Raw genomic sequence first — 17,745 nt, forward strand, 5'->3', positions numbered from 1 at the left:
CAGCAGGTAGAGTGCCCCTGGGGAGTAAAGGGGGATGGTGTAAGCGGTTCCTTTAACCTACTGCCTTTTGCAGGCCATTTAGCTCTGGTATTAGTTCCTTAGGAAGTTCAGTGCCCACCAGTTCAGGCTCTTAGAACACAAACAGAACAAACCAAAATCATCTGCTTTCTCCAGACTTTAGAAGAGCCACTTTCTACTCTAGCTTTTCCCTAGCACAGCATCCTGGTTTCTCCTCCTTGCAAGCTATTTCCTCATAGCTTGCTCCCTTCTGCTCTCTCCTCTGACGTTTTAAGCTCCCAGTGGGACACTTCCTCATTTGCAGAATGCCCGACAGTTGGATGTTTTTAATAGGGCTGGTTGTCCTTCTTAAGGGAACAGACCATGCTGTTACAGAAGGGTCCCTGAGAGTCCTCAGGCCCTTTCCTAGGGAACTGACTTGCCAGTGGGTTTGGACCACTGTTCTGGGTGTCTGGTTTAAAGCTCCCCGTGCTGGGTGTGACTGAAAGCAGAAACCATTCCCTGCTGTTTGGGTCTATCTTCAGCCTGATGACAAAGGGGGCTGGTCAGGCTCCTGTTCCATGTGGTAATGTGTGGCCAGCCCTTGGAAGTAAGTGTCTCTTTTTGATGCCCGTGGTTTCCTGTTTGCTGAGATCTGAACTTCCCTCTTTAGTGATAATTAGGTTTAGTAAAAAGAGGCATACATGAATGAGAAAAACAGGTTCTATTCTGTAGCAGTAGGCAACCCTGGCAGACCTTAAGTCTATCTCTACTAACTGGTTACTCCCTAACTGAGAGACAATCTCCCAATTCCTGTATCTTCTAAATTAGGGAGGGTCTCTAAATTATAACTTTTATCATTACACCCTTTGTCTTGCCCCAGTACGTGATACAAGAGGAACCCAGGGCCATTTTCAAGCTGCAAATCTGCACATATTCCAGTTCTCTTGAGCAATCAGCACTTGCGTTGTTCTCTTAGCCACAGCTTCTCCTGTGGCCCAAGCCTGATCTTGTGGGTACTACTTCCTGCTCTGCTGCAGAGAAATAGCAGTCCAGTCCAGCTACCACCAGGTTCAGTGACCTATTCCACTACCCAGAGCAGATGCAGAGCAAGCCCAGAGGGGCCAGGAGGAGGCTGATGAGCTTTGTGAAGGGGAATGGGTTTGGGGCAGTGAGAGGTTATAACATCAAATGCAGTCTGGAGTCACTGAGTGAAATGCCTGTGGAAATCTGTGCCATGTTCACTGTGTTGTAAATGGTAGGTTGGATCACTCATTTTAGACACCTCCTGATGGCAGAACAAGGCACCACACAAGGGTCTTCTTGATCCTTTCACCTCCATTGTTTGACTTGACTTCGCTGCTCAGTCTGAGCCTTGCCTGTCAGATGCCCTCCACCCACAATGCAAGTCTGAACATATATATGAGCCCCATTGTGCCTGGTGGTAGAGGAGACTGAACTTAAAGACACCAAACTGGAGCTGAGCAGTGAAGGGACTCATCAGCCCCTACCTGCCTCTGCTGGAGTGTGGTCTCCCAGAGCTAATGCTATGATACAGTCCCAGGCACCACTGAGCTGTGAGTACATGGTTGTGGGGGAGAGGAAGAAGCCACTTCCCCAAACTGCCTCCTTACTTCATGTTTCAGGCCTGGAGAAGCATGAGAGTCTCATGATTGTTAATGAAGATGCCAAACAGTTGATTTTCAAGAACAAGGCAGACAAGGGAATTCAGGTGAGAGGCTGGGGGGCAGCAGAGCTGGGGCCTCAACCTGGCCAAGGGTGGGGAGGGGAGTGGGGTTTCAGGGTAAAGGCTAACACATGGAGCCAGTGTCACATGTCAGGTACAGGTGTCCAGCAGATGTTTGTGTAGGATGGTTGCTTGTGTCCAGAATGTGACTTAGTGACTATGTCCAGGGAAGGAGTTGACCCACCCTTCTGAGCCCCCCAGCCAGGCACAGGACAAAGCAGTGATGCTGAGTTCTTTTTCCAAATCTGCCTTTGAGCCTTTAAGCTTCAGAGAGTCCCCTGCCCTACTGTGTTAGGAAGGGGGCCCCGGGGATATCTCAGGCCCAGGGCTCGCTTGTAGGCCTGGTTCATTGCAGCTCTTAGCCCTGCTCCCCTCCATGCCATCCTGCTGTGCTAGGTCTGCCTCCTGCTCTCTACTAATCTACAGCTCTAGATAGAGCACAAGGGAGCAGGTCACTGAAGGCTCATCCCCTGTTCAGAGTAGGGAAGGACCACATGTGGAACCATGGATACAGGCCCACTGTCTCCAACTGGAAGTGATACTCCCACACCCAACACTGGGGGCAGAATGTCCTGGAGGTTAGGGAGAGCTGGCGAGAGGGCAAGGCAGGAGAACAGGTAAGTGGGATTGAGCACTAACTCAATTGTCTTTTCATTCCAGGATGGCAGCTTCACATTTGACAGCATCTTTAGTCTGGATGCCGAGCAGGTACAGTAGGTTCTAGGCATGTCCAAGCTGGGAAGGGAGAAGGCCTAAGGCCTCGTAACCCTAAAGCCTGAACCTTAGATTGAAGGCAATCTACTAGGGCAAGCCATGAGCAGATCCATCTGTCCTGTGGCTCTGTCTAGACCAGAGGCAGGCAATTATTTTGGGCGGAGGACCACTTACCGAGTTTTGGCAAGTCATCGAGGGCCGCATGGGTAGCCCTGCCCCTTGATAGGTGCCCCAACCCCTGGTTGCCATCTTGGGATCAGAAGCTCCCTAACCCCTGACCTTTGCCACCAGAAGTCCCTCCCCTTGTCCCCCAGAAGTACTATTTTCAGCAAGGGGGTTTGCCATCTTGGAACCAGAAAAATACCAAATTATATTCTAAAAATCAAACATGTACAACATTCGTTAATTTAATTTCAAAAAATATTTTTGTCCTGATTTACACGTGTTTGTGTAGTGTTCATAGAGGTGATAGTATAATAGCTTAAAATGAAGTCATACTCTTGTATATTGTAGGAGGGTGGGTATAGGTTTGTGGGTATGTGGGGTGTGGGGGAGAGTGTGGGTACATGTGTGGGATTTATGGGGGTGGATAGGCATGAGTGGTGTGGTTGTGTGGGGTGTGGGTGTGTGTGGATTTTGTAGGGCGCTGTGAGTGTGTGGAAGGAGGGTAACTGGGGAGGGTTGTGGCTTGCGTGGAGAAGGAAGGCTTGCCTGCAGCCCACCCCCCACCCCACGGCAGGCAGAGCCCCAACCAGCACTCCTGCAAGCCCAGGCTCCGCGCTCCTGCTGCTCCTGGTCCCAGGTCACCAGTGCAGGCCCTGTACTCCTGCTTGCTGCCACTTTCCCCCGTTTGCCACCACTGTCCTTCTGCCACTTCTGCATCTCTCCCCTCCCCCTCACCACTCCGGCACCACATTTCAGCTGCTCCTGCAGTCCCAGTGATGGAGCTGGGAACCAGGTGGTGCTGGAGCCGCTGGCGGGTGAATGGGGGCGGGGGCAGGGGAGGAGTGCGGAAATGGCTGGGGCAGGTGGGGGGAAGGGGCAGTGAGCGGGTGCATGGAGCACAGCAACAGCTGGGCGGGAGCATGGGGGCCTGTGCTGCTGCACTGGGGCCAGCACCAGTGGGGCCCAGAGCAGGGTAGCAGGTGTGTGGGGTCTGCCCTGGCAGGGGCCTATGGAGCTGGGCTGGTTCCTTCTCTCCCTGCTTGAGCAGCGCAGCCCAGCTCCATACAACCCCTGGCAGTCCAGACGCCATGCTCTTGGGCAGAACCTGCTGCTTGGTGCAGAGGAAAGCAGCTCCCCCCGTTTCGCCACTGCCAGGCAGTTTTAGCTGAGTCAGTCACTTGGAGCCCACACAGGGCTGCCTGTGCATGCTCTGCACTGCCACCACTGCCCCACAGGACAGCCCTGCGTGGGCTTCGGGTGGCTGCACCAGGAAGTCCTGGGGGAGTCCGGGGGGAGTGGTTAGGTTCAATCATTGATGCTTTCATCCCAAATACTGCACAGGGTGACCTATCTCCCTTAGTGATGAGGCTGGCTCCCAGCAGATATTCATTTGAAGTTCCTGCATTCCATGAGAGGCCATGATATTCCAGCCTGCTTTTCCAGGGACAGACTGGCCTAGGAGCTTGCATTAATGAAAGTCTCCCAGCCCAGGTGGTAAATGCCCTGTAGTTTAACTGGATGAGCACATTTTAACAGTCTGTGTAGATCTACCCCTCCTGAGAACCAGCATCAGAACCCACAAAAGACATCACCAACCCTTCCAATCTATGCTAGGGATGTTTTATTAGCAGAGGGTGCTCTGGAGAGAAGCATCACCCTGAGGTTTGGGACTGTTGCCAAGGGTCTTGCCTGCTACCCAGCAACTAGTGTTTCTGACCACTATCCATTTCTTCTTTAATGCCTGGGTCCTGAATCCCTCCCCTAGCTGGGATGTTGTCTGTGAACCACCCTTGAAGGATTAGATAGCATTAGAGTGATGCTGTAGTCATAATGGTTCAGGAAATTTGTGTGTGGCAAGGATTTTTTGATGGTGATATTTTTTATTAAATGCATGGTTGGAAGGAATGAGACAAGGTCTTGAATCAAATGCATTCTTCTTTGGGTCAAAGCTTTGCATTTAAAAACTTGTTTAAGTCTACACTAACCATGCAATTAATCCAATAAAAGATACCACCCGCAAGAATCTTTGCTTTCCAGGATAAGGTGTTCTTGGAGCTATTGAGACCCCTGCTGGTGATGGTGCCCCTTGGCTACAGTGTGTCTCTGTTGCTCTGGGAAGCCAACCACTCCAGGACCGAGTCACAGTTCCACAGCACTGGATGGCAGTGTAGCATGGTCCAGCAGGTGAGGACACTGCGTGAGAAGCTCCTGCTATATCCCATGGGACCCCTTGCCTTTCAGATGTTCAGGATTGATATTTCACCCCAGCTTCCTTCACCCAAGGGCATAAAGTGAATGTTTTGCCTGCAGGTTGCCTAGGGCAAGAAGAAATATGCTCAGGTGTACTGGGCACAGTTTCTTAGAGGTGCATTAGACAGTGTCCCAGGGGTCAGGGAATAGCTGTGGCAACTGGACACAGTCCCTGGACCAGCATCCAAGAGGTCACAAAACAGTCTGGAGTCCACTAGATATGGAGTCCCAGAGGTCAGGGAGCAGCTGGGGGCCAGTGGTTAGTGTCCCATGAGGCCATCTGATGCCATCCCAGGGTAAAGGGTAGCCAGGGGCCAGCATTGTGCTTATTCTGTAGTCTGTTGCATCCACCTGAGTCTTGTAAGAGTGCAGGGAAGGAGGGAGGAAGCCTAGGGACACTACTGTTTCTGTCCTTGTCCCTCATGCAGTATGGTTCTAGATCTGAGCTCCCAGCTCACTCAAGGGGACCCCAAAATCCATGGGAGTTGCCCTTGGGTGTCTGAGGGAAGACCTGATTCCAGTATCAGAAAGAACCCTCAAGAAAAAGTATGTGGGGCCTGGGGAGCAAACCAAAACCCTCTGAGCATTTGTAATCCTTCTCCAGGTGATAGACACCATCTTCCAGGAGCTTGAGACCTTAGGGGGAAGTGTAAGGGATCTGTACACTGTCAGCTTTGTCCAGGTAAGATGGAGGGAGGGGGCAGCCAACGTGTTGGAAGCCATGAAGTCCCTCAAGGGGTCAGGTGTCTGACCCACTGCTGATCCTACCCTGGGCCATTGGGGAATTATTTTATACATCTTGTGAGAACAATACCCCTCACTGGAGGTATGTATGCAGGGGTGTGATGGGGCCCTCCAGCCACCTTCTCCACAGCCTGATGACTGGCCTGTCACAGGTCCTATCTTCTCTTCACCATTGCCTACCTGGCTAGCGCAGCTGTGGTCTTGGCCCCATTGTGATTCCTCATGTGTAGGGCATGGGAATGCCTGTCCCCCAGAGCCAATGTATTAAATGTCAACGTTGGAGACAGGAGGATCCGGGCAAAGGCACTGAAGAGTCAGAAAGCATGAGGACTACCCCAAGACAATGGTCTGGGGTTTCTTGTGTGCAGAAGCATGCCCTCCACCCCACCTAAGTTCCTGCTTCTGGTTCCGTATGGCAACTGGAGTGGCTTTTCCTTCCTCCTCATGTTTCTGTTTCTTTCCTAAGCCTGTGTGTAGGAAGTTACAGCCAAATGCACAAATACAATGTGAAGAACAACAAGGTAGTCTGTAGCACTGCAGAAAGGGCCCTGGGGTTAAAGTGAACCAAAAGCTGCATATGACCCAAGAGTGTACTATTGTTGCAAAAAAAAGTCAGTAGCATACTAGGCTGTATGAACAAGAGGACGGCATGCAAGTCACAGAAAGTGATTCTTCTACTTTCCTCAGCACTGCTGAGGCCTCACCTGGAGAACTGTGTCTAGTTTGGGGCACCTTACTTCAAAAAACTGTAGACAAATTGGAATGAGTCCAGATGAGAGTAACAAAGATGACTGAAGGTTTAGAAAACATAACATTGAGGAAAAGTTAAAAGAACTGCAATTATTTAGTTTGGAGAAGAGAAAACTGGGGCGGGGGGGCGTTGCTAGTAGTCTTCTGGCTATAAAAAGGACAGAGATGGATTGTTCTCAGTGTCTGCAGAGGACAAGACAAGAAGCCACAACAAGGGAAGTTTAGATTGGATATTAGGTCCTGGAGAACAAGTGGTTGAACTAGCTGTTCTCTCAAGGTCCTTTTCAGAGTTGCCAACTGTCCATAAATTTACAAACAGTCGATACAAAAACAGCTAAAATGCCTGTCTGTAAAGTCTATAAAAAGCATGGAATATTCCATAAGTAACTAAGCAATGGGGAGGTTTATGAACAGGGCTGGATGTTGAAGGACAAAGATAGCACGTCATTGCCACCTGGTATCTGACGAGGAGCACAGCACCCTGCAGGAAGCATTCTCTCAGGGCTTTGTAGCCCACTTAGCCTTCTCCCCCATCCCCCAGCCATGTGCTACTGCTGCTGCTGCTCCTGCATTCTGTCCTGGGTCACAGGTAGGCAGGCAATAGGGAGACCCCCTACTGCTCGGATGCGGGTTGGGGCCTGTGGGGCTGAGTTGTGGGGGGGAACAGAATAGCTCAGGGTATAGTAGGGGGCATCAGGGTATAGGGGTAAGTAGAGAACCCCTGAAGTGGAGGCAGCACAGTGTAAAGTCATTGCTGCAATCAAGCATGGTTGCCAACACAAGACCATTTTTATTATAGATAAACTGAAAATGTTTTACTGTGGTTGGTGTTAAACCTCTAAATTTGAACCCAGCCCTTGTTCAGGGCCTGTCAAAGGAGTTACATTTACATTATGCAAAACACCTGTCAGTAAAAACATATGCCAGTAAAAAAGTTTGTTGTCAGTAAAAAGTCTGCAGATTGTCAGTAAAAAAAAAATAAAAATGGCTTGGGTTAACAACCCTGCTTCCAGTCCTGATTTCCCTGATTTTCTGATTCTGCCTGATCACCTCTGTGTTGCACGCCACCAGTCTGGCTTTTGGTGTTCAAAGTGAGGAGCCCATTAACCCCTGCCCTTCTGCTTGTGCTGCCAGTGAGAGTTGTGCAAAGCAGGCGTAATCAGAATGGAAACATTTTAAACCATTTTTTCACTACTTTTGCATGGATGTAAATGATCTCAGGGCAGGTAAGAATTAGATCCTGTGTTGAATAGCCTGGTTAATTATTAAATACACTGCTCCTGTTCCTTGGGTCCTGGTGATGTAAGGAGTCAAAAAGAATCAACTTTTCCCACTAGGGAATACAAGCAGCTCCAAAGACACTTCCTGGTGCTGTGGGGCTAGCAGATGGGTGAGCAGGCTCCCCTCACTCTTACTTGCCTGGCTTAAAATTGCCAGTGAAGCTGGATATGAGAAAGTGCCCCTCTCCCCCACCCCAGATGGCAGTGAGCTCACTGGGGCTGCAGTGCAGCCCAGAGTGGGACCTGTTACCAATGACCTCAGTGGCAGCAGGATCAGGCCCATAAATCTGCTGAGCTTGGGTGAAATCCTGTTGCCATGAGAACCTTCCCTTGGGCTTGATCTTACCCTCTCATGAGACCTATAACTTAAAACAAAAAAGGAGAAGAAAAAAAAAAAAAGAAGTAGAGGACTGGAGGGCCCTGGGATGGGGCACACTTGAGCCAGAACTAAGCTTGGGCAACTGCTTGACTGGTTGGGCCTGTGGAGAGGGGGCAAAGTCTTCTACTGCCAACTAGTGAAGTCACCTGTCATACATACGGGGCAAGCAGCATTAGAATCTTGTTAGGAGCACAGGCCCCTCTGTAACCATCCCATCAGGTGAGGAACAAGCTGCTGACCCCCTGTGTATATAAATATCAAACCCACATGATAAACATGCCTATTAGGAAATGCCCACCTGCCTCTGGGAGGGCTCTTTAAGAGAAGGAATCTTGATTGACTGTGCGGGTGAATACTGGCACCCATGGGAAGCCCTGATCCAGTGACTGGCCACAGGTTGAGTCCTGCGCAGGGGCATGTCACAGTTCTCACAGGTCCAGCTATGATGGTCCTTCCATTCAGTCACAAGGAGCACCTAGCTGTTTAAAGAAATGGACATTCAGGTGTTTGCACTCAGGGGTGACTTCTTGTTTTCTCTAGTGCAGGCCAAAGATGGGGGCCAGCAGTTTAGATGTTGGCATGTAAGGCCCATGAATTAGCTGCTCTTAAGAAATGGAGGCCTTTGGTTTCCTAAGAGCAAAAATCCTGTTTCCTACAGCCACTATTAGGGGAATAGGAAAGCTCACAGAGTAGCAGCAGCAGGAGCTCTGGGCAGTTAAACCAGGGTCAATTTTAGTGAGATGATTTTTTTTTTAATGGGAAAGAATATATCTAGCCAGGAATCCTGCCTACCAGTACAGTCCCCACCTCTCCCGAAGGCCAGGTCCCAAGCTTACTGATATCACAGATTTCAGTGGGTCCCAGATATGTCCAATTCTTTTAGTATTTCTAAGACCACTCACACCTATGAGAAATTTTGAGGGCCTTTCATGTGCCCTCTGGAGAAACACCTCCAGCCACAGCCCACACTTCATCTTCTCTGTGCCAGTCCTCTACACCACTTCTCTATGCCAGCCCCCAACACTTGTGGTGACACTGTGACACTGCCTGGGCCTGGCCAGAACCAGGCTTATACTGCTAACTGAATTCCCCATTTCCTTTTCACATTTCTACATGTCCCCCATGGAGACCCAGCCATGCTTCCAGTTAAGCTGCTTGATAGCTCCTTGCCACCCAGCTGGACACTTCCTAGGCTAGCAGCTCCTTCCTTGACCTCTTGGATGCCCATCCTTCTAGTTTCTGATGAGAGAGGCTGTAGCCTATGAAAGCTCATGCCTCTCTGAGCCAGTTAGTCTCTAAGGGCACTTTCATACATGCTCCGGAAGTGGAGCAGGGGTGGTACTTTAATAAGGTGGCTCTAAGAACCTCTGTAATTAAAGGGCCTCTGCATCTTATGTATCAGTGTCCTCGTGCTTAAAAATGGTGGTGGGGGCGCTCGAACTAAAGCTCGTTTGACAAGCTTGTTCAAGTGCCCCACTGCTATTTTTAAGCACGGGGACGCTGATACACCAGACGCAGGCTGCTGGAGAACGGTAACTGCTATGCTCCAGTAGATTCGATTAATCAAGTGTGCTCCAATGCTGTGGAATTCCAGTGTGTTGGAGTAGCCTTTACACTTGTGTATAGACATCCTAAAGTGCCACCCTGCCCTGTCTTCTAGCAAATGAGAACAACATCCCAGCAGTCTTAAGGCCCTAGTGCCAACCTCCAGACCTGAGAGTAGCTGAAACGCAGCTTTTCCCAGCGCTCCCCCTTGTGGGCACTCTTCATTTAAAATTCATCCCTTTAGGGCAGGGCCAGGCAAAAGGTGGCCCATGGGCCAGATGCCATTCTATCTGGCCTGCGGGGCCTCTAAAAAATTTAGAAAATTAATATTTATCTGCCCCTGGCTGCCTGTCATGCATCCCTCGATGGCTTGCCAAAACTCAGTAAGTGGCTCTCCACCCAAAATAATTGCCCGCCCCTGCTTTAGGGACATGATTGTAGAAGAGAAGGCAGGGGAGGGTGGCACCAGTTAGAGACTAACTGGTTCAGAGAGGCATGAGCTTTATTTAGGGACAGCTTCTTTTTGTCAGATACTATGAATGGACTTAGAAAGAAAGGGTTTAAAAGGGAGAGGAATTTAAATATAAAGGAAAGGGACAGGGGAGGAGGCACTGCTGAGATGAGCAAAAAGTGGGTTGAAAAGGTCAGTGGGGATAAACAGGTCATTTAACACATAAAGGGACACCGGAAATGTAGCTGGAGTTAAAATCTAATCCAGGTAATAGAAGAAGAACCCAGATTCTCTGTCAAGATCATGTTTAACACAGTCAAGTCTATGGATGATTTCTTGTTCTGCAATTGCACATTTAAGTTAGTTTTTAAATAGATTTCATAGACATTAGGGGCTAGAAGGGACCTCATGAGATCATCGGGTCCAGCCCCCTGCCATAGTTGGGAAGTCAGCTGGGATCAAGTGACCCCAGCAAGAAATAAATCCAGCTGTTTTTTGAAGGAGTCCAGAGTAGGTGCTTGCACCACCTCTGAGGGGAGTTTGTTCCAGACCCTGTACACACGCACCGTAAAGAACTTTTTTCTTATATCCAGTCTAAATTGGCCTTCCAGGAGTTTATGGCCATTGGACCTTGTTATCCCTTGGGGAGCTCTGGTGAACAGATGTTCTCCCAGGTCTTGATGTACCCCTCTTATGAAGTTGTAGGATGCCACCAAGTCCCCCCTGAGCCTTCTCTTCTCCAGACTGAAGAGTCCCAAGTCCCTCAGCCTCTCCTCATATGGTCTTCCCTCCAGGCCTTGAATCATACGAGTGGCTCTCCTCTGGACTCTCTCAAGCTTCTCCACATCCTTCCTGAAGTGGAGGGTCCAATACTGGACACAGTACTCCAGCTGCAGTCTCACCAGGGCCAAGTAAAGCAGTAGGATGACTTTCCTGGTTTTGCCTGAGATGTATTGGTGGATGCACGCCAGAGTTTGGTTAGCTTTGCCTGCCACCACATCACATTGGTGGCTTATATTCATCTTGTGGTCAATCAAGACCCCCAAGTCCCTTTCGGTCATGTTGCTAGTGAGCGTAGCACTGCCAAGCCTGTAAGTATGCTTGGGGTTCTTCCTGCCAAGGTGAAGTTGTATTGTTTAATGATGGCTTGTCTGAGGTCAGTGATGGAGTGTCCAGGGAGACTGGAGAGGCTTTTGTGTGTTTCTTGTTTTGATGTCAAATCAGTGTCCATTCCCTGTTTCACATAGGGATTTTCCCATCCAGCCAATGTAGTCAGCAGAGGGGCACTATAAGCAGCTGATGGCATATATGACATTAGTGGAGGAGCAGGTGAATGAACCCCAGATGTTATATTTTTGTGTGTTTTTCCACTGGTGATGTAGTCTATGTTGTTGAGGGGGCAGAGCTGGCATCTGAGTCTGTAGCAAGACCTGATGGCTTGGAGACAGTGGAAGTCAGGTAGTCTGCTGCTGGAGAGATGTCGTTTAAACTTGGGGCCTGCCTGTAAAGCAGGACAGGCTTGTCCCCCAAATCTACCTTGAAATGATGGTCATTTTCTAGGAGGGACTGGAAGTCATTAATGATGTGTCAAAGGTTTTCAAGCTGGGACCTGTAAGTGATGATGACCAGAGGGATTCTGTTTTCCTTGTCTTGGGGTTGGTATTGTAGCAGGTTGGAACAAGATCTAAGTCTGGCTGTGTTGATTTGAGTGGCTATGGTTTTGTGACTATTGTAAGTGTAGGAAGCTCTGCTCCAAATTCCTAAGGTGTGCATCCTGGTCAGTGGGATCAGAGCAGCTCTAGCTATAACAGAGAGCTTAGCTGTGAACAGTGGATTTAGTGGTGGACTCAGGATGAAAGCCAGCAGAATGCAGATAGCTGTAGCATTCAGTTGGTTTCCAGTACAATGTGGACACTACAAAGCTTCACAGTGAAGTCCAAGAAATAAAGTTACTGGGTGAAGTATTAAAGAGTCAATTTGATAGAGGGGTGGAAGATGTTTAAGCCCTGGTGGGATTTTTCTAGAGCAATTAACTCTTATAGCACCCTAGAGTGCCATAAGATCATTTTAAGGGGGCCTGTAGGATGCTGTTCAATATTAACACTGTAGGGTGAGCAAACACCTATGCATGATTCACAAGATAAACCTAGAGATTTCAAACAGGAATCTATCATGTGAAAAACATTCTGGCCTGTGTGAAGTTGGTCTGCTATCCATAGTGTGTGGTTTTAGCAGGTCTTAAAGACTGTTAAATTAGTATTAATTATGTTAAGCAAAATAGTGTGAGAAAAGCAAAACTAAGTCCCCTGGAGTGAAATACTTCTTGGAAGATTAGCTAGGCCCAGAACATTTAATCTTCATAAAGTGTTGGCTGTAAATTGTAAAACAGCTTTTTTCTGTTAAGTGTAATTGGGAATAGAGTGTATCTAGATATATTCATGTAACGCATGATCTATATTTTCTCATTTTAATGCTAGCCATATAGCTCTTAGAAGTTTAGTATAGTTTGCTGTGTGATTAATTCATATATTTTCTGTTTTGCTGGGTACCAAAGGGCTGGTCTAATATTGTGCCATGGACCCTAGCTCCCCTGGGAGGTTGGGGTGGGGGGTCAACACCTGCTGTGGTCTTTCTGAGTTTTTTTGCCACAGAAGAATTGCTCTATTATTTTTCCATAGTAAAAAAAAATGAAAGTGGAGAGTTTTTCCAAGGGTGCCTGGCGTCTAATGGGGGGTACCTTGAGTCTAAAAGGGTTCAGAACCACTGTTTTAGAGATTCCTTCCTGTGTGTCTACATGATGAAGATATCATTGAGGTACCTCAGGTATATTAGGGCAATGAGAGGGCAGCTGCAGAGAAAGCAAGACTTCAACATTTGTAATAAATATACTGGCATATTGGTGGGCCATGTGTGGCAGTGCCATTCATTTATAGGTATAGTGAATTTCCAAATCTGACATAGTTGTGTGTCCGGATGAAGTGGGAGACTGTGATGGTAACAGAAATGGTGCTGGCAATGGGGATAATGTCCCTTGTGGATTGTAATCTGTCCTCATGGAGGACGTTGGTGCACATAGATATGATGTCCATAGTAGCTAATATGGTGTTTGCTGGAAGCTTGTCAATGGACCCTAGTTTCTTGTGGAACTCTGGTGTCCTTGAAATAGCTTCAAATGATAGCTGAAGCAAACCAATCACTCTTTACTATAGCTAGCAGAAGAAATATATAGATCTAGACAAAATAGTACATACTTTTCTGCATTTGCTGCTTCAGTTTCTTCACACAGGAGCATTCTTTGGCCCCAGGTCAGTGGTTTCTGAGGGGTCCAAGATCTATCTTCCTCCTCTCAACCTTGGAGTCTCTCTATTCTATGCAACTAGTTTCCTTCTTCCTTTGTTGGCCATGTGGTTAAATGAGACCCCTCTGTGATGGAATCATGCTGCTAACTCCCCTTCCCTCTCCAAGCTTCTAGTGTCTCTATAAGTTCCTCTGATTTTCTCCCTAGTCTCCAAGGCTCTATGGTTTCAATGCCCAGCACTAACACCTAAACTCCGTGTTCTGCTCCCTGGAAAATTATACTGTTCCAAAGTTCCTCCCAGTTAGCCTGAATGATGGTTGATAAGCACACCTATCAGTTTTACCCAGGGTTATCACTGTTGGTAACCACTAATGCTTTCCAGGTTAGTACTACCCCTTGGCTCCCCTCCCTGCTCTCTGCCCCATAGTGATGTGAACTGAGCATTTCCCACCCAGACAGTTCACCACTGGCTCTGCTCCTTTGCATGCAGCTCTTGCTTACTACTAATACTGTCCTTGTTCCAGTTCCATGGAGATGGAAAAGCCCATGACCTGCTCAGTCCCAGTAACCAAGCTCTGCAAGTGATGGAAGTCTCCCCTCTGGGTCTGTAAGTACCAGATGCCTCATGCTGGCTCCTCCCAGGTCATTAGCACAAAAGTTACAGTCACCAGCATTGAGTTGGACAATAGATAAGATGAGGCCACACAGACTGGTGATGGCTTTGGCAGCACAGCTATGAGTGAGGCACTGCCCTTGAGAATGGCTTATGGAGCTGGTCTTGGGGCATCACAGCAATTGGTGATTGTGCTAAGGAAAAAGCATTGGCAGAGTGGGGACCAGGCTAGTAGGGCAGCACTCAGCAGAGATATTGGGGGAGCCCATTATGGGAGTGGCAAGGGGACATGGCTCAGAGTAGCGGTCATTGGCAGAATTGGGGGTGGAAGCACAGGAACAGAGTACCTGAGGGTGTTGCCAAACTGTGGGGATTCCCAGCCAGGATCCCACTGCAGTTTCCCTTATTCACATGGGACTGTGAGCCAGTGTTTTCCAAAATGTGGGGCACATCTCCTCTGCTATGGGCATGTCCTAAAGCATCCCAATTAGCTGGGGGATGACTCCATACTCTTGTAAGCTTCATACTCTTAACTTCTCTGCTTTCAGGGTGGTGGAGGAGGTGACAGAAATTGTTGTGTCCAGCTCTAAAGCTGCTTCCAGTTTCTACTCATGGGGGAATGAAGATGGCACAGCGTTGTCCTCAGGGTGTTTGCAGCGTTTGCAGATGGCCCAACACCCCCCTGTGTAAGGATCGGGGTAAAGGGCGGGTAGCCCCTGTGGGATTGCTAGGTGGGGGTTTTCACACAGGGAGGGGTGAGGCCCTAGAAACAAGATCACACTCTGCACCTCTCTGTTAATGCCTTGGGACCAGCCCATCTACCCTCCATATTCCTGAGAGGTCTCCCAAGCAGGCCTAGTCCTATAAAGCTGGGCAATGCCCCCAGAGTGGAGAATGGTCACCTGCCATCTCTGTGGCCTTAGCTGGTTCTGGAGAGGGAGGGGAATGGGATAAAAAAAGAATCAGAAATGGAACAAAAGAGTCTTTCCCAAAGTCCAGGAAGGGGAAAGGTTAAAGAGGTTTCTGGCCAGATCTGAGCACTATGGACCAGCTTCTATTCCACCTGTTAGTAAGGCTCTACCTAAATTGTGGTGAGACAAAGGGTTTTTCATGACCTGTTCCTGGTGTGCAGAGCCAATTTCATGGGTATATCATAGTGACCCTGCCCCTCGGCACTGATTGGCAGAGAGCCCCTGCTCCTTGGCGCTGATTGGTGGAGAAGCCTGGGGGGGAGGAGGGATGAGGGAGCCACTGCCATCTTGTCTGCTGCCCTTCATGCCTCCCCACCAGCCAGTTCTTTCCCTTCCCAGCACCAAGAACTACTGTCTCCCCCTGGGGGGCCAGCAATTTATTTTTATTAAGTTTTGTTGTTGTTGTTGATTGTGTGGATTTTGTGGACAATCCTGGATTTCAGTTTCCGTGAAATCCAAGAAACTGTGAAACAGTAGGTCCCTACGTATTAGATGTATAAGTGGACTTAGGCGCCTAAGTGTAATTCTCTTCCATCCTGCTCCTGTCCCCGAAAAACTATTAATGCAAAATGTGTGGGTTGTCCTCCTTCTTGCTGCTTTCTGTGACTCAACTTTAAGTCTCAGACAACAGCATGTTACATAAGCAGATGCATTAATGGATTTTTCATGGACGTCAGCAGATTCATAAACTGTAAGGGCTGGAAGGGACCTTGCAAGACCATTGTGTCCAGCCCCACTGCACTAGGCACGAAAGACAACTTGAGTCAGGTGACCCCAGCAAAGTGACCATCCAGTCTCCTCTTGAAGATTTCTAGGGTAAGTGATTGCACTACCTCTGGAGGGAGCCTATTCCACAGTCTGGACACCCTGACTGTAAAGAAGTTTTTTCCTAGTATTAAGCCTGAAATGGTCTTCCAGGAGTTTGTGGCCATTGCTCCTGGTTTTCGCCAAGGGTGCCCTGGAGAACAGTTGTTCACCAAGCCCCTGATGTATTCCCCTGATGTAGCAGTAAGCTGTTACCAAGTCCCCTCTCAGCCTTCTTTTTTTTAGGCTAAAGAGTCCCAGGTCCCTCAGCCTTTCATCGTATGGCTTGCCCTGCAAGTCTCTGATCATTTAGGAAGGATGTGGAGAAGCTTGAAAGAGTCCAGAGGAGAGCCACACGCATGATCAGAGGGCAAGAGAACAGGCCTTATGAAGAAAGGCTGTGAGCTATGGGACTCTTCAGCCTGAAGAAGCTCGGGCTCAGGGGTGACATGGTGGCAGCCTATAAGTACATAAGGGGCGTGCATCAGGATCTGGGGGAACACCTGTTCACCAGAGCACCCCAGGGGATGACAAGGTCCAACAATCACAAACTCCTGCAAGACCGTTTCAGGCTGGACATAAGGAAAAATGTCTTTACTGTCTGAGCCCCCAAGGCCTGGAACAGACTCCCCCTCAGAGGTGGTACAAGCACCTACTCTGGACACTTTAAAAAAACATTTGGATGCTTATCTTGCTGTGACCCTTTGACCTTAGCTGACTTCCTGCCCTTTGGGCAGGGGGCTGAACCCAGTGATCTTATGAGGTCCCTTCCAGCCCTAATGTCTATGAAATCTATGAAATCATATGGGTGGCTCTTCTCCGGACTCTCTCAAGCTTTACCACATCCAGAACTGGATGCAGTACTCCAGCTGTAGTCTCACCCATGCTGAGTAAAACAGAAGAATAACTTCCTTTGGTTTGCTTGAGATGCATTGGTTGATGCATGCCAGAGTATTATTTGGCCTGCTTGCTACAGCATCGCACTGACAGCTCATATTCATACTGTGGTCTATTATTATCCCTAGGTCCCTTTCAGTTGTGGTGCTGGTCAGTTTGGCACCGCCAAGCCTGTAGGTATGTTGGCGATTGTTTGTCCCCAGGTGGAGCACTTTACATTTCTCGATGTTGAACTTCATCTGGTTCCGATCCACCCAACTTGCTAGTCTGTCTAGGTCCACCTGTACCTGCAGCCTATCTTCAAGTGTGACCACATTCCCCCATAACTTGGTGTCATCTGTGAACTTGGCTAGTGAGCTCTTCATGCCCACATCCAAATCATTGATAAAGAAGTTGAAAAGAACTAGACCAAGCACCAACCCCTGAGGGACACCACTGGCCACTTCTCACCAGTATGACACAGGTCCGTTCATTCAAACTCTCTGGGTCCTAGCCTGTAGCCAGCTTCCTACCCCCTAACTGTCACGCAGTTAATTCCACAATCCTCCAATTCTTCCATGAGAACATTGTGGGATACCAGATCAAAGGCCTTTTGGAAGTCAAGGTATACAATGTCAACCTCCTCTCTCTTATCCAGGTGGCCAGTTACCTGGTTGTAGAAGGAAATGAGATTGGTAAAACAAGACCTGCCTGCAACAAAGCCATGCTGGCTGGTGTTCAGGTTCCTACCTTCTGCAAGCCTATCACACATAGACTCCTTAATGAATTTTTCCAGGATTTTCCCTGGGATACAAGTTAGGCTAATTGGCCTACAGTTACCCAAATCCTCTCTCCTCCTCTTCTTAAAGATGGGCACAACATTGGCCCTCTTCTAGTCCTCAGGGACCTCTTCGGAGCGCCACGAGTTTTGGAAGAGTTTTGCCAGGGGTTCCGCGATGACTTCGGCCAGCTCTTTCAGCACTCTTAGATGAAGTTCGTCCAGTCCTGCTGACATATATGTCTAATTTTTTAATTGATCACACACCAGTTCAACATCAATAGTAGGAAGGCGGCCATTCCCACCATGCCCATTCTGTGCCCTATCTGGCATGATTTTCCCCTTGGCCCAGTGAAATACTGAAGCAAAGTAGTCATTCAGCA

At 48.6% G+C, this 17,745-nt stretch overlaps 1 protein-coding gene across 1 annotated transcript in view; it reads left to right on the forward strand.

Annotated features, from left to right (window-relative positions):
- Nucleotides 1-1,582: 1,582 nt before the first annotated feature.
- LOC112551983 overlaps nucleotides 1,583-17,745 on the forward strand; it is a 26,922-nt gene continuing 10,759 nt past the window's right edge. The window contains exons 1-6 of the mRNA XM_025216099.1: nucleotides 1,583-1,729; nucleotides 2,405-2,452; nucleotides 4,661-4,807; nucleotides 5,478-5,555; nucleotides 13,845-13,927; nucleotides 14,482-14,619. Coding sequence (XP_025071884.1) covers nucleotides 1,583-1,729; nucleotides 2,405-2,452; nucleotides 4,661-4,807; nucleotides 5,478-5,555; nucleotides 13,845-13,927; nucleotides 14,482-14,619 — 641 coding nt within the window. The remainder of the gene's footprint in view (nucleotides 1,730-2,404; nucleotides 2,453-4,660; nucleotides 4,808-5,477; nucleotides 5,556-13,844; nucleotides 13,928-14,481; nucleotides 14,620-17,745) is intronic.

The sequence above is a fragment of the Alligator sinensis genome, unplaced genomic scaffold (assembly GCF_000455745.1).
Source record: "Alligator sinensis unplaced genomic scaffold, ASM45574v1 scaffold14_1, whole genome shotgun sequence".
Classification (NCBI taxonomy): domain Eukaryota; kingdom Metazoa; phylum Chordata; order Crocodylia; family Alligatoridae; genus Alligator; species Alligator sinensis.